General features: G+C 39.4%; 1 protein-coding gene across 6 annotated transcripts in view; it reads left to right on the top strand.

The window, feature by feature from the left end:
- The window catches only part of BBX (BBX high mobility group box domain containing), a 268,615-nt gene that overhangs the window by 220,759 nt on the left and 24,669 nt on the right, over positions 1-23,187 (top strand). For all 6 annotated transcript variants that reach the window (XM_055316272.1, XM_055316271.1, XM_055316267.1 and 3 more), the window contains 3 exons: positions 13,044-14,052; positions 15,059-15,197; positions 18,396-18,544. In XM_055316272.1, coding sequence (XP_055172247.1) covers positions 13,044-14,052; positions 15,059-15,197; positions 18,396-18,544 — 1,297 coding nt within the window. The remainder of the gene's footprint in view (positions 1-13,043; positions 14,053-15,058; positions 15,198-18,395; positions 18,545-23,187) is intronic.

Raw genomic sequence — 23,187 nt, 5'->3', positions numbered from 1 at the left:
CCAAATAATCACCAGTAGAAATATGCTTCCTCAATTTTTTTTTATTCCATGTGTATTTGATATTCATTTTTCTTGAACTGAACATAATATTTAATTATTTCGGGTGCCTCTTTAAACAAGTATAACAGGATATGGAGGAGGATTTTTCCTGTTGCTTGGAATTGGTGCTATTGTCTGAAATATGAAAGAACGGCTTTAAATTCACACACATCAAAGGGAAATCCACCAGGAAGCCACCTTCAGTTTGGGCTAGATCCTTCTCTTGAGATTTATAAAGAGATGGTCTAATCCACCTACTACCCCATATACCACTTCGGGGTTTCTCCTTTTGTTGTCCTCCTAACTCCCAATCATCAGTGGAATAGAGGCTCTCAAAGATTATCCAGTCATCCGGAATATTTTGGCCTTTCTCCCTATCCCAAAGAGGAAAGGAAGGAAGTGCTTTCCACTCTTCATCCCTGCCCCCTGTCAAGCAAAGTGAAGGCAGTTCTAAGACAATCTTTGTTAAAGATGGAGGGCTATCTGCAAGAGGTATCTTCTCATTCTTTGGTGAGACAAGAAATGTTTTAGACATGGACTTAACTGCTGTGCCCTTCACCTGACAGACGAGGGAAGGAGAGAACTGGAGGACATTGGCTGCACAGAGAGGCCTGGAATGGCCTGCTGTACTTTGCGGTTTGGCATTGTAAAGATGCATTAGTTTTCACAGGTGAAGTGGACAAATAAAAGCAGTTCAGTATCACCGGGCAAGAAGCCATGAGACAGTCATGGGGGGAGGGCTTGGCAGAGAGCAGGCCTGGGACAGTCTCTGACATCAGGAAGTACACAACAGAGACAGCTTTGCTCAGGACACTGATGAGCTCCCATGAGTAAGAGTGATGTTTCCACCAGTACAGCTGTCCTAGTACTAAAATACTTACCATTATTAGTAATAAAAACTGTGACCCAAACCCCCTTGCTGTGGCATCCCTGGGCTCTCCTGATCCTTTCAGCAACCAGAGGACATAGCAAGGGGCCTGCATAGCAAAGGGCCTGCCCCTGGACTGCATCCCTTCTGATCAGTTGGCACCCTTGCCTCTTTAATATTTTGTATACCATCCCTGTCCTTGGCATCCCCTGACAAGGTCTGTTCAGCCTTACGTAGAGTTAGCAGGAACAGATTGGAAAAAAAAAAAAAAAAAAAAGACAGACCTAACCATGGGCAGGTGGTTTTGCCTCCACCATGCTTCTGCTGTCCTCTACCGCAGAAACTTTAGGCCTTGTGAAGGGAAGGGCCAGCAACCAGCCCAGGAACGAACCCCTCGCCCTACCCCACCTCCCTTCCAGGGGCTGACACGGGAGGAGGACTGAATAAGGAGACCTCCCAAAGATACAGGAGCTGTTGCTTGCATGAAATGTCTTGCTGGTGAAAAGCAAGAAACATTTTGGGCCTGCACTTACTGTTGTGCCCTACACCCACTTGGGCAGGCAGAAAGAAAATTGGAGGAAGTTGGCAGCAGACACAAAGAGACTTGGATTGGCCTGCACTCAGTCTTGGCATTGTAAGGACCCCTTCTATTTCCTGAGACCCTGTAGCCAGGAGATGCCCCGGGGAAGGCCCTGTTTCAGGCATTTGATTGGCATTTTAAACTGAGTGGATTTTTAATAGCTGAAAGTGACCTGAAAATTCTGGGATGTGTTCCAGGTATTTTTTAGGAATCTACTCCAGTTAGGAAGGGAGTTGGCATAGTGCTGCTAAGGTCAGAGAATTGAGAAGAAAATACAGTCCTTAATGTTTGGACCTCCATGAGGTTCGTAGTGTTCAGTTAATCAGTTGCTTAATCTGTGGAGGTACTATAATGCGTTTCATTTTGAAATTAATTAGGTCAGGTCATACAAAAAATAGCAAACCATCCCCCTGGAGGTCATTGTATATTATAGTTGCTATATAGTTGGAGGACACACAGAGACATCTTTACCTGTGCATTTTAGTAAAGAAAATTGTACACTTGAAGATCCCTGGTATCAAAATTGCTTAGTATGTATAATAAGATGGACAGTTGATTCATTTATCCCAACAATAATTGTTGAGGGCCTATTCCATGCCAGTAACAGTGAAGCTGCTGAAGTTAACCTGCATACGGATGTACAAATAATGTTTATTGTGATGCGATGAGCTGTGAACTTCTAAGATCAGGGGCGTACGCACACTTCACCTCCAGGTGCAGTTTTGGTGTTTTAGAGTACCGCTAGAGACCGGAACGTATGCCTCAAAATAGCAGTCTTTGTTTTCTTCTGTTTTTCTGAAATAGTTTTATGTGTTCTTTAAAATAGATTCTAAATTTTAATAGCGGATGGTAAGTTGTATTATCTCACCTAAGATAACGACTTTATTACCTGCTATGTGGTAGGCACTTTTCCTAGTACTTTATATGTACTCATTGAATATTCACACCTGTCTTCCGAGATAGGCACCATCATCATTCCTCTGACACATTAGGAAACCAAAGGGCAGAGAGGTTTTGTGACTTGCCCAAGGTCAAGTGGACAGGAAGTTAGAGCCTCCATAGAAACCGGGCAGTCTGTCTCCACAGCCCGGACTCGTCCACACTGGGCTACTCTGTCACCTTGATTTAGATGAATGTGAAAGACTCTGCAAGTTGCTTGTTATAGGACTTTGCGTATTATAGAAGGCTCTATGGAAGACAGCTTACTCCTACACATATGTGTATGGCTGAATAAGATGACAGATTTTTCAAGACTGCTGTCAAAGAAATGGAGCTGATATTTCCTTTTTAAAAAGTGTCTGTACTTTTGAAACTGCCAAGATACATCTTACACCCTTAAATAAGTAAGTGCCTGTTTGTGAATATACTTTGGAAGATATTGTGAGGAAATTATGGTGTACGACTCCTGTCCTCCAAGAACTTATTCTCCAGTTGCAGAGAGATAAGATATAAAAATTTAAGGGTTGAGAAAATAAATGTGCAAATGGTTTCACGGGGAACTGTGCAGTGAAATGACAAAGCTCTACTTGAGTGATGAATGATACACAAAGTGAATGTGTGAAGCCCAGAAAGAGAGGAATTAATAATAGCAAAAGTGTTGTGGAGACCGAACCCAGAGACAGAGCACAAAGTTGGTTCTTGAGGAAGGAGTATTAGAATCCAGGGGTTGAAACTAGCAGCCTTTGGGCCACATTTAACTTGTAGAGATGCTTTTTTCAGCCCAAAATTTGTTGACCTGTATCGCATTTTACATTTGAATTTAGTGGTTAATATTTTAAAAGTAGAGATTTCAAATACATATGTATGTCTGACTCCTCATGAAGATTTGTAGAATCTGGAGACACTGGTCCAGCCTTCGTACATGAGAACAATTGGTCAGAGCCTTTCCCTTCTGAGGCCAGCAGTCACTGCCAGTATCCACTTAACTTTGTGCCTCTACCTCTTTTGTACCTCTTTTGTACCTCTTTTGTACTCCCGTATACAGTGCAGATTGTGACCTGCATGATTACATGGAGAGATGGGAGAGGTACAGCAGAGGGATAAAGGGATAAAGATGGGTGGATGACACCAGCTAAATCAGACAGGCAGGAGTAGGGGCTGCATGTGTAGGAGATGTATGGAAGGTGGAGTGTGGCCATGGTCAGATTGGGAGACTGTTCAGTGTGAAGCAAGAAAACTTGTGCTTGAAGATAGTGACGATTTGGGGTAAAGGCAAGCAGAAGGCAGACTTCCCTGGCAGCTGTATATAGAACGGAGTAGAGAACTTCTGAGGACAGCTAGGTGTAAGAAGACAAGAGCCAGAATTGGGAAGGGTTGGGCTGGCAGTGGGAACAGGAGGTAGAGACAGACACCAGGGAGGTTGTGGGGGATGTAGTTGGATCCATGATTGAGTCGATGTGAGAGGCAAAGGGAAAGGAGAGCTGGAGATGACCCCAGCTCTGAACCTGAATGATGGAAGAAGAATGGCAGCCCAGAGCACTGCTTCTGGAAGCCTGGATGTTTGTGAACAAAGAGGACAGCCCTATTAGCAGAAAAGACATGAAAGATGCTGAGGGTAGGGACAACTCAAGAAATCCACTACTGAAAGAGTAAGTAAGGGCAGTTGTCAAGGTAAATCGTCAAGTTTGGAAAGCAGAGGCTCGTGTTCTCAGAGCACAGAAGAAAGGTAGAAAATAGTCACATAGGATTGCTGCATTTGGTCTGTGGTCGGTATTCTATTTTGCTTCATCTCAATTTATGAAACTAGTTATATATTAAGGTCAGGTTGAAGAACAGGTGCTTGGTCTCTACAGATATACTCATCGTGTGTAAAAAAAAAAAAGTCAAGACTGTAGATATGGTGGTTCCAAGGGAATTAGTAAAGTTGTCTTGAACCCTATTTATTAAAAGAGGATATTGACATTTTCAGAGGCCTGACTCCCTGGTTTTTCTTGCATTAAAACTTGGAAAAACCACTTCTAATTAAAACCAAAGACATAGGTAAAGGTGAATTTATTCTAGTGTCTGTAAAAATTAGGTCTTAGGAAAAATGTTGGCTCATTTTAAGAAAAGCTGAACTATAATAAAATTACAGAGATTATAGGGACGCCTGGGTGGCTCGGCGGTTGAACGTCTGCCTTTGGCTCAGGGTGTGATCCTGAGGTCCTGGGATTGAGTCCCATATTGGGCTCCTTGCTGGGAGCCTGCTTCTCCCTCTGTCTGTGTCTCTGCCTCTCTCTCTGTGTCTCTCATGAATAAATAAATAAAATCTTTAAAGAAATTATAGAGATTATATACCACATTGAAAAAATTAGGAAATGCCATCCCTCCAGGCACATTAGCATTTCCCACCACTGCCAATTATAGGTGGTGTTTGATCGAAGTGACTTCTTTTCATTTTCTCTGTGTCCTGACATAGTGTTGATGCTCAGTAGTACCCTCCATCCTGTTGGAACCCCCTGATGCCCAGAATCTCAGGGGACGGCTCTTACCCCGGCCCCTCCCTATACTCCCTATAACTGAATCCTAATACTTACAATCGAGGGGATCTTTTCTTTGAAAGTGGTGTATTTCTTTCTGTAACTTTTTATGCAGAGATATGAGTCATATTTATGAAACCCCTGTCCTAAAACTTACCATCTCATTCCCAAACGCTTCGGCTTATTTTTGGAGGAACTGAAATACAGGAATTCTCCTAGTGACTTCTTAAACACTTCTAGGGGAAACTTTAGTAAATGGCCTATGGAACAAAGGTCACCCCACCCCATCTGGAGTCTTGAGAAATGGTATAATCTCTGAAGAAATAGTAAAGAGACACACTTAAGCCACCTTTCCACCTGGCTATGTTTCTGTAAACCAAATAAAAAACTGCTTAATATGCTTAATATGTTGAGAGATGCTTAGACCACTGTTCTATGACCAGTTATCTTTTATAATAAAGAAAATTAAATTTTCCTAGCGTCATTGCTATTCTTTATTCTCTGAAACCATCAGCCAGTGTATGTTTATGGCAAAAACATTCTGGTTTTATTTAATTATGGGAGAAGCAAACATCTTGGAAAGCACTGCTAAGTGCCATCCTAGGGTTATGTCTGCACTGTTTTAGCAGATAATAAGCCAGTACAAAATGACTATAAACGTACCTTGGCTGCAAAACATTTATTTTGTACTAAAAGGCAGAGATTTTGAAATTGAAACTTCTTGATTAGTGTCGGTCGATCTTTTTTCACACTGCCTTGTTTTTATCTAGCTGGATCCTTTATAATAGACAATGAAAGACAAAAGATAATTAAGAGTGAAATAATATGGTACATTTTGGAACAACTTATCCATTTCTTTGTACCAGTTAAAGGTCATCTACTTCTGTGCTATTATTCTTATCTAGTACACATGATTAATTATTTTTCACTGGTCATTTCACTAAGTCTTTTATAGCAGAACACATTAAAGAAATGAATCGATACCTTAACATTTGTAGAAAGAAATACATTTTAAAATGTCTTTGATTCAAAGAGATAAAAGCTTGCTTAGCACAGATTTATTATGTCTCTGTAGTCCCCAATAACAAACCCTGAGCCTATGTTGTGATCTTACCTAAACTGAAAATGGCAGTCTCCTTGAACTCAGGAACATAAGAAATAATCCCTCCACTGCACATTTCATCTCACCCCTTCAACGTTCCTATTGAAAGTTTTCTTTGTAATCATTTTTGAGGATGATTTTTTTATACATCTGTCCAATATATGCATCCTGTAGAACCTCAGTTTCAGCGTCCTTGGTTTTCATTTTTCTTTTAGGGGTGAGTTACCATTTCTTCCGGCACATCACTGTCGGGCCATTCTGGCTACACAAAACAGTGAGGAACTTCAGTTAGGTTTCACTTATCAGAAGTAAAGCTAAATTATCAGTGATTAGTTTTCACTGTTGATCTTGGGAACCATAAGTAAGGAAGTGTGAATGCTGGTCCTAATTAGCATTGTTGTGGGTTTGGTTTTTTTGGGGTTTTTTTTTTTATAGATTTGTAAGGTAACTCTGATATGAATCAGAATGCATTTTGGAATCCTCGGTTACCTCAGAATTAATGAACCGTTCAATACAAAACAATTATCTGTGGAATGCTTTCTTTTTGAAAGGTACTACGATATCCTTGGAGGAGAATACAAAGGTGAACAGGATCAATTTTGTGCCCCTCTGAGTTATAGTTATAAAAAAATAAATATAGTGCCTGAGGGAATAGATAATAAATATCAAATATTTATGCCAGGCCTTTGATTTAAAACATTAACATTCTGACTTCTTTGAATACAGCCATGGGAATTCCATCCAGAAGGTGTCCTGCAGACGTATTACGTCCTCACTTTTAAAGAAGGTTATTGTTCAATTTAAAATAATAATAGAAGAATAAATTGTCATTTGCTAAGGCATATTTTGTTTCGAGGCTTGATTAATAACCAACCCTCTATTAAGGGCAACTTGACTAATTAATAACAGACATTAATTCTGTGCTTCCCACAATGCGGTATTATTCACTTGAGTTCACTCTGATTTATGTTTCTCTGTGTCCACTGTGTGCTAATCTGTATGCATGTCCGTGCATGTGAACAGAATGTAGCTTGTATGCACTTTAATAAGTTTCACGAAAGTTAATTGATAGATTCTCTCAAAAGTAGATGAAAGTAGATGTTTGTACCCAGTAGTAGAACTGAGCTTAACTATATGTTTAATGAGAGTAGCTTCTTGAAAGATAACTGATTTAAGATCTCCTGCATCTAATTTTGTTGTATATGTTTTTTTCCCAATTACAGAACCGTTCAACCCTAGAATGGAAAAATTAAAATACTTAGCGTACCAGGGCCATGACGTGCTACTAATGATATCCATAGGACGAGTACTGTTACTGCTATTTGCTAATGTTGATTCTGTATGGCACAAGGCCTCCGAGGGGTGGTTGTCAGAATACATTTATTCCTGTTCTCTACTAGCACTATTTCAAGTGCTATACATGTGCAGCTCATTGAACCTCCTAGTATTCCTAAGAGAAATACTGTTAACATCCATGGTTTATAGATGGGGAAACTAAGGCACAGAAAGCTTTATAGAAAATGAGCATAATCACAGGAAGAGCCAGCCTGCAGTCCCAGACAGTCTGGTTCCAGAATCCCTGCCTTCTGAAATAGCTTCTCAATATAGAATTTGCTCATATCTAAGAGTGATGTGATGGCATCTTCTAAGAGTCACCAAATCCATAGCTATTCCCAAGTTGTTTGTTTTATGTGGAAATATGGACTCTTAACTCCTGGAGACTTTTGAAAATTATTTCTAATAATAAAATGTTTGAAATCAGAGAAGAGATTATAAAAATTGGGAATTAAAGTTTCCCCCAAAAAAGGTCGTCTTTTTTTCAGATGTGCTATTCCAGAGTCTGTTTTGATGGTTCATATCTCTGGTGGCTGGGTGCCTGTGTCCCCTTGATTTCCAGCTGGGTTCAGCCAGTGGGAGACTCTGGTGGGAAAATATGGAATGAGGGGAAGCGAGGGGCCAGGATGTGGGAAGGGATGGGGATGGCTGGGGGTAAAACAGAGGTAACATCTCTTCCACGTATTCGGTTCTCTCCATTTAGACCGACCATGGTTCCTTCTTCCTCTGGGGATCTTACCCCGCTTTGTTCCTGCTGTTGCTAATCCCTAGATTGCCTCACCAACCTCCTGTTTGGGCATCATAGTTCTTCGTGTCCTGTGTAACCAAACTGTGCCTTGCATTAAATTCCCTCTGCTAGATGTGCTTTAAGTTGTTTTTTTGTTTTTTTTTTTAAGATTTTATTTATTCATGAGAGACACAGAGAGAGGCAGAGACATAGACAAAGGGAGAAGCAGGCTTCTCACAGGGAGCCTAATGTGGGACTGGATCCTGGATGTGGGGATCAAGACCTGAGCCAAAGGCAGACACTCAGCTGCTGAGCCACCCAAGCGTCCCCACTTTAAGTTGTTTCTGTCTGCCTAGTTAGACCCTGACTAATACACAAGCCATTTTCATTTTCCAGTTGGTATCATTATAAAATAGGCTAAGAATGATGTTGGCATACTGTATTGATTCCAGCAAGACTTTTGACACACACGTTTTGTGAAGAAAATGGGGGGATTTAGACTGGATTATAAAACATTCTTTGATTGCTGAAGCTCATTAATGTTCAAATAAACCTGATGAAAGGCCTCTAGAAATCTGCCAGAAGGCTCTGTCCTTACCCATGTCCTGTTAAACATTATCAAAGATTTGGATGGAAACACAAAAAGCAGCCTTATAAAATGTGTCCATAACACAGAGATGGAAAGTAATGTAGTTCAGAGGTTGAAAGGACAAACTTTATAAGGAAAAATGGAAAATCTCACATCTATGTACAAGAAATACAGAATAGGAGAGACCCAAGTTTCCCAGCATATTATATGTGTAAAGAAATCCAGGATTTTTATTGACCACAAGCCCAGTACAAGGCAGAAGTCTGACCCTTCTTTTTTCTTTTTTAATGATTGATTTATTCATTTTAGTGAGCGAGAGAGCGCACGCGCACGCGCATGTGCATGCAGGCAAGGGGGTTAGTGTGCAGAGAGAGAGAAAGCAAACTATCTTTTGAGCATGGACCCTGAAATCACAACCTGAGCCAAAACCAAGAGTTGAATACTTATGGGACTCCAGCACACAGGAACCCTGATCTTTTTTTTTTAATGGGAGGGGAGCAATTCTTCATCTATGGGCCCCATTGGAAGATGAATTATGTCCCTTTCACCTGGCAAGTTGGCAGTCCCACTTCTCATCTAGAGTAGTACGGAAGGCTAGGAACTTACTCTAAGAAAGATACTAGTAAATTCACATTCCCTGGCCCTCATGAAGCTTTTTATGTAAAGTGTCTACACTTTTGTGTCACAGCAACCCAGTGAAGCGTGTATTACCCCATTTCTCAGCCTTTATTTCCCCATATGGATTCAAGTCGAAGCGTGGCCTTAGGCAAGCACTGTGTTGCTTGGTCCTGAACTCAGCTTACTTCAATAAAGCCCAGTTCTCGCTTCAGGACACCAGTACTGCACATAGATAAGAGAGTCCCAAGTTTTGAAAGGACGAGAAGCTTTTACATCTGATGAGCAGTTAAGGGATTTGGGACATTATGCCAGGAGAAGAGACTTAGGGGAACATACATCTGTCTTCACATGAGATTTAGAAGTCTTTCACATGAAAGAGTGGATTACTTTATGTGACTTTAGGGAACAACTAATACTGACAGAGTAATATTTTCCTCAAAATTTTAAAGATTTCAGAGAAAACTGCCCTCTAATGTGGTCACTGTCTTTGGGCAGAAAGTTGGATGATATTGTAGTAAAATGAATTTCTGCATGAGGAAGGATGTTAAATTTGGTAACCTAGACTGACATCCAGCTATGAGAGTCTGATTTGTGTTTATTTTCTCTTTTGGTTGGTGAGATTTATGATTTGTAGTTTTTTGACTCAAGAGTTATTTGTTTTATTTTTATAGTTTTACTTCCAGCAATATAATTGTTTTTCTTATAATTTAGGATTAACATACTCTATTTGTGGGGGGAAAAAACTTTTAAGAGCCTGAAACTAGGAAGTAAAGCATGACTAGTGCCTGGTGTAATTACCTCCACAAGAAATATTATGCTATTTCCTAGAATATGTCCCCAGAGTGAATGTCTGCATTTGTTCCATTTCATTCCTAGCTGTAGAATTCTATCAGGGGTGATGAGGAGAATCATTTTGAAATATATTGAAGCAGAGAATGGGGTTTGCAAAGTATTATTAGGTTTGCTCAGATGAACCTATGCAAATACAAACTGTTGGCGTACCACTATAAAACTAGCGGCCATCTGGGACACAGTTCCTGGGATGACTTATTAAAGGTCACCAGAGTGATATGATAGTGGCTGACAAAACCATAAAATTTACCTTGAGGAGGATGCCTTTCAGGTCTTCTTTCCAGAACTAGCATAGTCTCTGTCCCCAGGTGGGGTGGTTATTCACGAAGGGCTATGATAATCGAGAAAGGAAAATAAAAATTATTTCAAAATTGACACAAAAACAGCGAGTTATCCAGTGAAAGTAAAACATGCAAGGAAGATTAAATATATCAGTGTTCTAGAATTAAAAGAACATTTTGCTTTGATCTTACCTGTGGTAAGATGTACTAAAGGGAAGTTCTCCGTCTTCATACTATTTGCTGAGGCCTAAAAGTTAACTTACAGGATTTCCCAAAAAAGATAGCTCCATCATGAATCGCTAGTACTTCAAGTCTTTCCCGTGAATGATCTGAAGGGCTGAGTGCTCTTGTCATATTCATTTTTTTAAAAAACTTGCACGATCTGCCTCCTCTCCCCGTTCTCCACTTTCTTCTCAGACTTACCAATTATAATTCTCACAGAAAGATTTGAGATGTATTGAAAGTAGTAAGGGGGGAAATGTGGTAAAAAGAGGATCTGATATTTAATTGAATGTCTCATCTGTTTAAAAAACGAGTTTTATAGATATAGCTAACATTGCTGATCATTTGACGTTTGATAAACTGGAGATTTTTTTTTAAAGTATCAATTTCCTTACTCATGGGCTTGATTTCAGTGCTCAGAAAGCCCAGTATGCTTTTTCATCTAAGTTGCTAATACAAAATAGGTAAAATGAGTAATGGCTAAGAACTCCTGTGCTGCCCTTGGCCTAATAATCATCATCGTCAGCCTCTTGATGAATCCTCAAAGGCATTGAGGGTAACTTATTGATCTTTGTATTTTTGTTGCTGTTGTTACATAAATTAACCCATTTATTATAGGATAGCAGCATTTCATGTGGTGGAGCTTCTGCTGCTGGACTTTCAGTCCCTTCAGACTGGTAATGGAAGATGTTACTGTGGCTGCAGAAGGGCTGGTGTAGGTCCAGGCATATCAGCTACCAGGTTCATGCAGGAACCAATCTCCACCTCTCATCTTTTCACCTTGATCTTGCCACAGAAAGAACGAGTGCACTGAGCCTGCTGGCTTATTTCAGTTTTCCTTACCATTTTTCTGAGGAAGACGACAATAATGAGTCCCATATTTACCAATCATTCCAACCTTCTGGAATTTAGCCGTGTCACCACAAACTAAGTCTAAGCCCACATGGTGGTCTGGTGGTCTTTTTATCTTTAGGGTCATGGGCCCAGCACTTAAGAGCCTTGCAGGGAATGTTTATGAATGAAAATCCAGGTATTGAAAATAAATTTTACGGTAAGCTGCAATTTCCCCCTTTCAGAAAACAGCTTTAGATAGGAGTTTTGAGGTACCTAGGAGCTGGACAGGAAGATGGCAAGAGTTTCCTTTAAGGTCCTATGAGTGAAATTTGGGGAGTTTAAAAACATAGCCGAATTGCTGCCAGATGTGTTTTGGTATTCAGAATTTTTAAGATTTTAGGAAAATGATATAGTATATGCATCTTACACTATGCAGCTAATTCCCCCAGGGCATAATGCAAATGCATGAAGATTCTGATAGCAAAAGCATATGAATAGTCCCATTATGTATGATGAATTAAGATATTAAGCAATTTCACATTAGTTATGGTCAGAATTTGCAGGCGAGTAAGTTCAGATCAGATCAAGTCTGCCATCAAATGAGTCTGAAAAAAAAAAAAAAAAAAACCACCACCACTTAGTGTTAAGCACTTTTGTGATCCTCAGGTTATCTGTCAGTATCTGAGGACTGTAACGTCTTTTTCATTAACCAAAAGCTTCTGTAGTTATTTAATGAGTCATGTTCTCATTTCTAATTTCAAGTGGATAGGTAAAAAATGTTGCTATTTTTCTCATTTCCCCAAGAAAAAAGAAAAGGCAAACGTGTGAACAGTCTGGGGATCCTCGTTTAGTCAGTATTGCCATCAGTACATCGTCTCCTGTAGACCTCACAGAATTCTCTAAGACAACTTTTATTTTCATCCTTTTTATTTTACAAAGAAAACAGAAGAGTGAGGGGTAAAATGTCTCATTCTAATTCCAGGCCACAATGGTAAGCAGGTAGCAAAACTAAGACTCAAGCTTGGGTCTTCCAGCTCCGGAGCCCATCTTCCTCCTACAAAATTTGTGTTTTCACAGAAAAAGCTTCTGATGAAGCTGGAAAATGAGAATTCGGGTATATGCTTGTTTGAAGTTTAATGAATGTGTCATAATGCCTCAAGCTTTTGATTAATTTGAGTCATTTAAATTAGTTTGGCAGAAGTGTACCAATTATTGTAAAGTTTGTCTTGATTATTTTTTAAGAGGGATAGACTTTATTTTTTTAAAGCGATTTTATTTATTTGAGAGAGACTGTCAGAGAGAACACGAGACGGGGAGGGCCAAAGGGAGAAGCAGACTCCTCACTGAGTGGAGAACCTGATGCCGGGCTCCATCCTAGGACTCCGGGATCATGACTTGAGCCAAAGGTAGACACCTAACCGACTAAGCCACCCAGGCACTTCAGGAGGGATAGACTTGATGAAAACTTTAAGCTAATTTCAAGTATAGAATAATAAGGCTCTTTTTGTTATTCTCCCATTTTTGTTTGAACCGTTTAGATGTGTCTGGCATCAGAGGGGGTTAAAATGGAGGACTCAAAGCTAATGAAGGCAAAAGAATCAGATGGTGGAAGAATTAAAGAATTGGAGAAGGGAAAGGAACAAAGAGAAATAAAAATGGAGAAAACAGATGAAGCCAGGTTACAGAAGGCAGCAGAATTTGAAAGACCAGCTAAGGAAAATGTCAGAGATTCTAAGGAACTAAGAAATTTTGAGGAGCTACGAATGGATGATATAATGGATATAAAAATGGAAGATCCCAAAGAAATTAAAAAGGAAGAACTAGAGGAAGATCAAAAATGTAGTCACTTCCCTGATTTTTCTTATTCTGCCAGTAGCAAGATCATAATAAGTGATGTTCCCAGTAGAAAGGATCACATGTGCCATCCTCATGGAATTATGATCATTGAAGATCCCACAGCATTAAACAAACCAGAGAAGCTAAAAAAGAAAAAGAAGAAAAGCAAAATGGATCGACATGGAAATGATAAATCCACACCCAAGAAGACTTGCAAAAAGAGGCAGTCTTCAGAGTCCGACATTGAGAGTGTCATGTACACCATTGAAGCCGTTGCAAAGGGAGACTGGGGCATTGAGAAACTTGGAGAAACCCCTCGCAAGAAGGTCCGCACATCCTCAAGTGGCAAGGGAAGCATTTTGGATGCCAAGCCACCAAAGAAAAAAGTGAAATCAAGAGAGAAGAAAATGTCCAAGGAGAAATCCTCAGACACCACCAAAGAGTCAAGACCTCCAGATTTCATTAATATTTCTGCCAGCAAGAACATTTCTGGTGAGGTGCCAGAGGGTATAAAAGCAGAACCATTGACGCCCACAGAGGAGGCATTACCACCCAGCCTATCAGGACAGGCCAAGCCTGAGGAAAGTGACTGTCACAGAAAAATAGAGACTTGTGGCTCCCGGAAATCTGAGAGGTCTTGCAAAGGTGCTCTTTATAAAACCCTGGTGTCTGAAGGCATGCTCACCTCTCTGCGAGCTAATGTTGACAGAGGTAAGCAACTTCTACAAATATGAAAAGAATATGAAAACCTAGCAGGTTTTTCCTTTAGACTCATTGTGAAGAACCTCCATAAAGAACAAGATGGTATCAAAACAATATTTTACATTTGTACAGTTCTTTATGGTTTGTTATTTTACCTACATGTTTTCTAGCACCATTGAGGAGATTTTGTATTATTCTTGTAGGTAGTTCTCAGGATATATGTTCAAAATAAATCAAGCTTTTTTTTTTTTTTCTTTTTTTTTCCGTGATATGGGCTGGCTTCTTGTTTTGAAGGATCGGCATTGCATGTTTGGAGCTCTTAGTCTGGTTTTTAAAACTGATGGAAAGAATTTTCTGAATCATGCAAATATATTAAGCAGAATGTTGACCGATAGGCTCCAGAAGCAACTTATCTAGCCCTCTCCATTAGGTACTCAAAACTAGAATTGAAGTGAAGGGCTCTTTAAAACACTAAACCAGTTCATGTGTATACCTTTATTTCATAGAGTGTTTTATATAAATTCATCTGTTTTAAAATATAGCATCTGGCTAGGGAACTACCTCTTGCCAAGCTGAATTCCAACTTAGAGATGTGTGAATACTGGATCTTAACAAGCCCCGAGTGAAGATCCTTGGGAGTACATAGTTCTCCAGGGACATCATTCCAGTAAAGTCTTGGGGAAATTAGAATTAATAGTGCCCACCAGCCAAGGGCTTCCACAGCTTAGTCTGATTCTCTAATGGAAAAGCTGGTACTAGTTAGTCTGTGTCTGGAGTCACACAGTGCACACTCTGCCCGTTGAGTTATGACAAGACAGCTGACCTCAGAGGCTGGACACTTTTTTTGCATGTTGTATTATTAAAGGTGGTTCATCATGAATCACTTAAAGGACTCTGAAGTTGAAATAATTACCAGTAGCGTCATGCAGATGATACCTGGGGAGTCAACAACATCATTTGTAAAACAGCCTCATCCCAGTGTACCAACTGCATTCTTTGTCTTAAATTTCCTTAGGGAAACGAAGCTCAGGAAAAGGAAACTCCTCTGACCATGAAGGGTGTTGGAATGAAGAAAGCTGGACGTTTAACCAGAGTGGGACCAGTGGGAGCAAGAAGTTCAAGAAGACAAAGCCAAAGGAAGATTCTCTCCTTGGGTAAGTACCTGTGAGCACTGTCAGCACACTGCACAGACCCCAAGTGCGGTAGGTTTTCCGGGGTAGACACAAACCGCCGCCTGCTTATTCTCGAGTATTCATCTAGTGCTCACTACAGTCTTAGTGAGCACAGTAAGAGAATAGAAATCCAGTGTGTCACATGATTCCTGCTGTTACCGTGGTTGTGTGAGTGACACTGTCATTCATATTTTAGCTACAGTACAATGTATGTAGACTTTAGACATAGGTCTGAGTTTGAATTGAGGCCCATCATGTATTAGAGGTGTGACATTAATATTGCCAGGACACATTTTCCAACTCAGGTTTACAATGGATATTATATAAGCATGTTTACATTTTGCCCATTTGACTTACTGTACATATTTTATTTAATATTTCTAAAGGTTACGTATATTTATTTATAAAATAAGAGGACAGCTCAAAAATGTAAGGTAAATACAATTATGTTTCTGCCTCTAACCTTTTTTGTTTAAACCATGTTCTATTGCTGCAAGATAAAAATGTTAGATTGACTATTCCCCTGCTACAGAGAATATTCAGTAATTAATTATGTGTTGAAATGCAGTATCAAGCAGTAGCATACATCAAGATAAAATCAATAAGAATTATTTCATTTTTAATGTTATTCCAAAGACTCTTAATATAAAACATTTTGTTGGTTAGGAGATTCAGTACTTTATATTGGTAAGGAAAGTATCTGCATATGCAGTTGTACTATTTTAAAAATCCTTCGAGATTTCTTATTAACCCAATTTGAAAAGAATACATTGAATGGAAATAAGTGCATTTTTATATTTTTTTCATAAGTATGTTTAAAGGTATGCAAATTCCATGCGTTGGGAGTATTTGGTTTATTCATAAATATTTGCATTTCTGTTAGTAGAATAATGTATTTTTTTTTTCCCTTGGAAGTTAACAGTGCTTTAAAATCTGGTTAATTCTGAGGCACTAGGTCATCACAAAGTAGGAGAGTGGTAATTATTTCTCGTGTTGCTAAATTCCTTGAGATTTTTTTTCTTTAAGATTTTATTTATTCATAAGAGACACAGAGAGAGAGGCAGAGAGAGAAGCAGGCTCCATGCAGGGAGCCCCATGTGGGACTCGATCCCAGGACCCCGGAATCATGCCCTGAGCATGAGTCACCCAAGCGTCCCACCTCGAGATTATTTATTTTAAGATGAGATTTTTATAATTCTTAATGTATTTCCTTTCGAATATTGTAAAAGTCCAAAACAGTTCACATTAGTCTTGCTTACACTAGTGACATAATTCTCATATTCACTATTGTCAAATGGTATTTTCAAATGCAAGATTTCCTTAAAAAGTGACCACTGAGTTGAGGACTAATGCTCTCTATCCTCTGGAACAACCATTGCCCTGTGGGTCTAGTCACAGGGAGGAGCAGGCCTCACTGCAGACAGTATGCAGTCCCTGGGGAATAAAGCAGGCATTAAGACTCTCCAGCAGAAAGGTGTCTGATGCTTCCATTAGAAACAGCTGATGCTGTGAGAGGTGATTCCACCAATCTTCTCTGGGAGCAAGAAAAGTTGAAACAGTCCTTTGAAAACCTTTCCCTGAAAAAATATTTGGTGTGGGGGTTGTTTTAATTTTAATAATTTCTAAGGAAGGCACATGCATGTAACTGGGAGTGTGGCTTTTCTGTAGGCTTTAAGCAACAGTAAACCTCTGCTCTGTCCTGTGTTTCTGCCCTTCCCCCCCCTTGTATAGGCCTGTCAGAATTAGACTCTCTGGGTCTGCTTTGTTTAGAACACGCCAACATAGTGCATGAGCAGTGAGAAATGCCAGTTCTCATCAGTGTTCTCTGAGATTTCTAAATAAGCATTTTAACCCCTTTTATCGTAGAAAATGTGTTGTTTGTAGCCACAAAAAATTCACTGAGTATTGGCAGTTCTAATCTTCCAGACCTCCCCCAAGAGAAACAGATGATGATTCTAGGTGAAAAAAGAAAAGAAAAAAAAAAGTCCCAAGAGATCTTATGAGTTCTATCTCACATTTTCATAATTTTCTTTTGGTTTTTCAGAGTATCTGAAAAAGTCACAAATTTATAGATCCCTTTCTGATAGTATCTGGTTATTATCTGATTTTCCATTAGTATAGATGTTTCAAACTGCAAAAAAAAAAAATGGTTTTATTAATGACGGAGCATCACCCCCACCTACCACCCTCCCTGCTTTGATAGAACGTAGTAATGGCCTTTTTCCATTGACCATTCTGATAGTCATCAAACTGTCTTGTCTCTGCTGTCCAACTCTTAATAGTTTTAGGTGGACAGACCTCAAGTATATGCTCTAAGCAGCAGCCTGACACATTAGCTATTAGCTTCTTACAAGCTAACTCAAAGCTGCTCTCTTCCCAGAATGCCTTCCATTTTGCATCCACAGCCATTCTGCTGTAGTTTCTCCCATCTGTTTGGGTTTCATCTTAGGTAATAAGTCTGAGCAAGTGAAAGGATCCAGGAGGCATGCTGCCACGGCTGGGTGGAGGCCTTAGAGACAGTCAGAAGCAGCCTGAGGATTTCCCAACTTTGCTGGTGCCATTTCTGAACTCATCCATGGTTTGCCTTAAAGCGTAGCTGCCTCTCTGCCAGTGTGTTCATTGAAAACTGGCTTTCCTTGTTGTTGAGTGCTTTATCATCATCCTGGTCAACTCTCCAGAATTTTTCTGATACTCAGAATTTTTGTTTGTGCTTTCTTTGTGTGTTGGATATGTTTTAATCAAGCTAGTCAATAAATATTTTTTTAAAACAAACCTCATAAAAGTACTGGTATATACTGCATTACCAATAAGCTTGCCAATATAGATACATAAATATGAATCTTTAGAACGAGAAACTTGTCTGGATGGAATATGCTTTGTATTGAACTTCATGAGAAATGTCCATGCCAGTGGAGAAAACTTCAAAAATATTCTTTTATTTTAAATCATGTTTTTGCTTTTCTAAGGGCAATAAGATAAGCTTCCATGTGAATTGATTGCGAAAACTGTGCTGATAAATCTTCTCAGATGATTTTTGTCCTTGCACAGAATCTATCAACAGTGCCCTAATTCTCAGGGACCCTGTTTTCAAATGGAATGTCTTAAAATCTGTCTTGTTTTATTTTCTGCTTAAATGTTTATGTCATGTGCTGATCGATTCTATGACCCTTCTCTTATTAGCTCAGCAAAGCTGGATGAAGAATTTGAAAAAAAATTCAACAGCCTTCCTCAATATAGTCCTGTTACATTTGACCGGAAATGCGTACCTGTCCCAAGGAAAAAGAAGAAGACTGGAAACATGTCCTCCGAACCGACTAAAACCAGCAAAGGTTAGACGTGTGCTATGCCTCCTGCCACGAGGCCGGGCATCTCAGTGCTGCTCTGAGCTTTTGCCACTCCATTTAGATATGTAATTGGATTTAGATGGAGGCAGTGAGGCAGTAGCCAGTTGGAATTTTAGCTTGCTCTCCAGGATGACTATGCTTCCTCCCTCACTTCTCGCTCCCTTCTTCCCTCCTTATCCTCTGCTCTCTGCCATCTCAGCGTGCACATTTGGCCTCACAGATGTGGCTGTGTTGACAGTGTTACACATGGTCTTGGACTTTCCGCTCTCCAGAATCCTAACTTGGAGATGTGGAACTTTTCTTGAGCAGAAACTGCTGGCCGAGCCTATTCCTTCTGTTCAACATCTGTGACGGGTCTGACTCTGGAGACCCTGAGATTGTTCTATGTGCCTAAGATGAAAACTCTATTCCTTACCAGCCGTATGAACCAAATGAAAATAAAGCCCAATACAAATATTACTCTAGCAGTACACTGAAATTGGTTTTGCTAAGTTTAACAAAATACTATTTGAGCATATTCATTTTGAAGAATATTCAGAGAGTCTTCCTGTGGATATCCGGGAGGCGTTTACCATTATCAGCATGAGTTGGGTGGGTATCAGCATTCATCAAGAGCAACACTGTAGTTCAAGGAGGGTTTTAAAGAGTGAGTGTGAGACCCCTGTTACACGTGGGGTGGGGACTTGGGTTCTGCATCGTAGCCTGCTCAGAGGACATTCAAGCACAGTAAAGGACTGTTTTGCTGAAAATGATGGCATTGTTCATGTTGAGAAACCTGTCTTCTGATTTTGGTTAGATCTAAGGATTGGTGAGGAAATGTACCTCTAGTTTTCCATACAGAAGTGAAAGACTTCATTCTCTTAGTCTCCTATAAGGATAGTAAATGGAGAGATGAGGAACTGGTGTGGCCAAGTTTTGGTTGCTTGTAGAATTTGATGGAAGAGTTTTTTAATCACCCTGCAGTGATTAAATCACCATACAATATGATATGTCTCCTTATATAAATCTTGCTAAATCCTGGCATTCATGGATTAATGATCAGAGATAAGTATTAATGAGCAGATACAATTTCATGTATTTAAGGACTATATAAGGTCTAGGAAAAATAATGGTTTCTTTGAAGAAAGTTAAACCTTTCTCCCTCAAACCTAAAACCGCCTTTGCACACACTGCAGTTGACAGAACTGAGGTGAGTCACTTGACGTCTGTATCTCAAGATAGATCTGTATGGCTGAAGAAAATTCCCCCTTCGTGATTAAAGGCAGAGAGGAACGTGATTTCAGAATTAGCTGGGTTTGCCTCTGTGGTCAATAAAAACAAGTCTAGTGAATAAAGAACTAAAAAAGAAATGTTGCATCACCAAGTTTGCTCATCTGGGAAAATAAAATAGGGTTGTATTGAGATCTTCCAAGATAAGTAGGAAGGAAATAAAGTAGCCTTGTTGACAGGTAGGTAGCTGAGCACTGTAATGGATTACCAAATGAAATGACAGTCTTTGTGCCCTAGAGACATCTAGAAATAGGCAGAGTAGTCTGGGAGCCCAAAGATGCCAGGCATCTTGAGGTCCCATAATTCTTGGATTTAAAGTTGCTGATAAATACCTGACAAGCCAATAAAATGGAACTTAATTGATTGATGTACAGGATGTATTCTCTTCTTCTACTCCTGGTAGTTTGAGACATTCATTTTAAAGCCCTGAAGTTGGCCAAATTATCTATCAGGGAATGTAACAATAGATTTATTTTTGTAAAAGCTATAAAAACCCTGAGTTAGGATCTATTTTCATGAGGCCTTCTCTTGGGTCTTAGTTATCTGTTATATGTTTTTCCTCTCCCATCTGAGATTAACAGTATTTCTTTTGATGTGAAATAGCTTTTTGGAGCTTTGGATTATACTTCATACAGTATGATCTTAACTCTTCTGTTATGCCTCTCAAGCCACAAAGTCACTGGTTCCTTACAGTATATCAGTAATTACGTAGATAGGAAGTCTTTCAAGACTTTGGATTTTATTCTGCATTCTGACTCATGGAGCAAAAGGCAGTTAAAGCAAAACTAAATAATATATTCCTTATTTAGCAAACTAAAGAAATAGGATTTGTAACTAATTGTAATTTGGCATTAGCAGCACCAGTGTACTATCCTACAAGTTATTAATGAAATTATCATACCAGCTGTGCTATAATTGCCTGATCTTTGGAGGATAGAGAAGATTGTTTTCTTAGACTCTAGACTCTTTGCACCTTTGCATAATGAATCGTTCAAAGCAAAAACTCTGTATGAGATCATCAGTTTATTAATCAAAGAGCATGTGTCCATAGGAAACCTCATTTCTCCACCAACAATTTGTTTTTTTGTATATATTTTCTCAATTGTGTTTATCATTCAACAGTTATTATATTTTTTCCCTGCCTTATACTACATACTTATTTTAGCTACTCCAGCTTATATAAAATGTATAGAATTTTTCTGAAATGCTATCTAGAATTCTGTAATCTCAACAACATAGTATCTCCTTGGGTTTACACTTCTGCTTCCCCAGTGGCCTCCTTATTTGTATCTGTATTTCCAAGGAGTCTCTTCCTCTTGTCCACTGTCCCTTCCACTATCTCTGCCCTGTCCCTCATGTATATGATGGGTCTTGTCAAAAATTCTACAGCAAAAATGGATGAAAGTAACTAGATGCCACCTTGCTCTGACTGGGCTCAGGCTACATTATAGTAGGTAGACTACAATGACTTAGGAAAATAATTCCCTTTTGCTTCTAAGAACAAATTACCTAGTAAATTTTAATCCATCTGATTTCTGGTGCAGCTCAGCTGAGACAGCTTGGGCCTGCAGTGTTTTCTGGTGTATCTCTTATAGTTACTTGTATATATTCAAAAGCAGGCTTTAAATTAATAGTCTAGATTTAATTGTAACTTAAGAGATAGGTTTTGACACATTACTTTAAGTATATTGTTAATGTATGAGGCACTTTGTATAAAAGTATCAGAAGTCAGAGTGCTCTACAGAATAGTAATTTTCAGACAAAGTAGGGTCATGAAGAAAAAGTTAATTGAGTTCAACTTGGAGTGTTTAAATTATGTCCCCGCTTGACCTTTGACTTCACTTCTCCTTCTGTAGGTCTTCAGACTCCTCACATTGTTCCTTAGCCTATTATCAAACATGCTGTTGCTCCTCATTTTTCTTCCAATTCATGCTTATATTTTAAGATTGGAATTCCCAGTGATTTAAGGATTTGGGATTGTAAAAAAATCACAATGGTAATAAGAGAAGCAGTTTACAAAATTAAAGCTTGGGAAACAGAATCCCCCCTGTGTGGGACTGAACCAAACTGAGGATACTCTTAGTTGAAGAGAACAAAGAGCTGATGTCAGCCAGACCAGCCCTTCGTATCAGGAAGTGATAGCTGCCAGTTCAAGCAGAACTCTGTATTTGCCCTGTTAACTGTTGGAGCAACTTCATTGCCACCAGATATTTTCAGGAATGTGGTGTAATGTAACCCTGAGTTCCTTAACAAGGCATTCATGTCCAGCCCGATGAGGTAGTTCCTACCCCTCAAGTGAATCTAAACTTGATTGGGGCTGGTTTACTGAGACTTGTTCAAGTCAGCAGATCCACATGCCCAGCAGCACTTTGCTATAAATTATCACGAGGGAATTTATTGTTTCTTTGGTTATTTATTATTTATGTGTCTATTACAAAAATGACAGCCTAGTTTTAAAATAAAACTTATGCTCTCTTTGTAGCTTAGAAACAGAAAACCTTAGAACCTGGGCATAAGCCACCACTCGAGTCATGTGTAACATTTGTTCCCTACCACAGTTCCAAAGAACAGGGCTCACACTTCATTCACCTTACCTGCTGACCTTGAAAAAAGTATCATACCAGGCTAATACTGATGTGGCTCCTGGGTCACACTACAGCTCTGTACCCCCAAAATGTCCATTCTTTAGCAACCCAGAAACAGCATTGATGTTTTAGAAAGGTTACTGTTCATGTCTTTGTGGCACCCCTCTTATCCTCTCAAAATGGGGTTTTATATTTTCTACCCACTTGTGAAGTTGGGTGCAAAGGAGATGGATATATCATCACAGTACAGGCCATCCCATAAAGTAGAGGCCCTAAAGGTGAGGCGGTCCTAAGCTAGTTTACTTACCAGCAGCAAGTGATTTTTGTAATAATGACGTAGAAGAACTCTTTCAAGAAATTTGGTAGGGAGATGAAGGAAAGAGATGGAATTGGAACATGAGGTTAGAAGTTTAGTGAACAACTATTGGAATTTTTTAAAGATAATCTCTATCCCTGACGTGGGGCTGTAACTCAAAACCCCAAGATCAGAAGTTGCAAGCTCTACCAAGTGAGCCAGCCAGGTGCCCTTGTTTGCATTTTTTTTTTTTTTTGGCTTTCTGAACAATTCCTTCTAAATCTCTTCCCCGCTTTTCTCTTCCTACCTTCTTTTTCCCTCTATGTATGTTTCTGCATTAATAAAATTAAAGGAAATAATGGTAGTAAAGGTCCTTGTATTTGCTATTTATTACAAATTTTTTACTATTTCCTGTAGTCAAAATGTCACATGTATGTACCATAATAGTGAGCAGAAGTCAGATTGTTCATTTCTTGACT

This window comes from Nyctereutes procyonoides, unplaced genomic scaffold (assembly GCF_905146905.1).
Source record: "Nyctereutes procyonoides isolate TBG_1078 unplaced genomic scaffold, NYPRO_anot_genome, whole genome shotgun sequence".
NCBI classification, from domain to species: domain Eukaryota; kingdom Metazoa; phylum Chordata; class Mammalia; order Carnivora; family Canidae; genus Nyctereutes; species Nyctereutes procyonoides.
The sequence above is the reverse complement of the archived record's forward strand: the minus strand, read 5'-3'. Positions and strand labels throughout refer to the sequence as shown.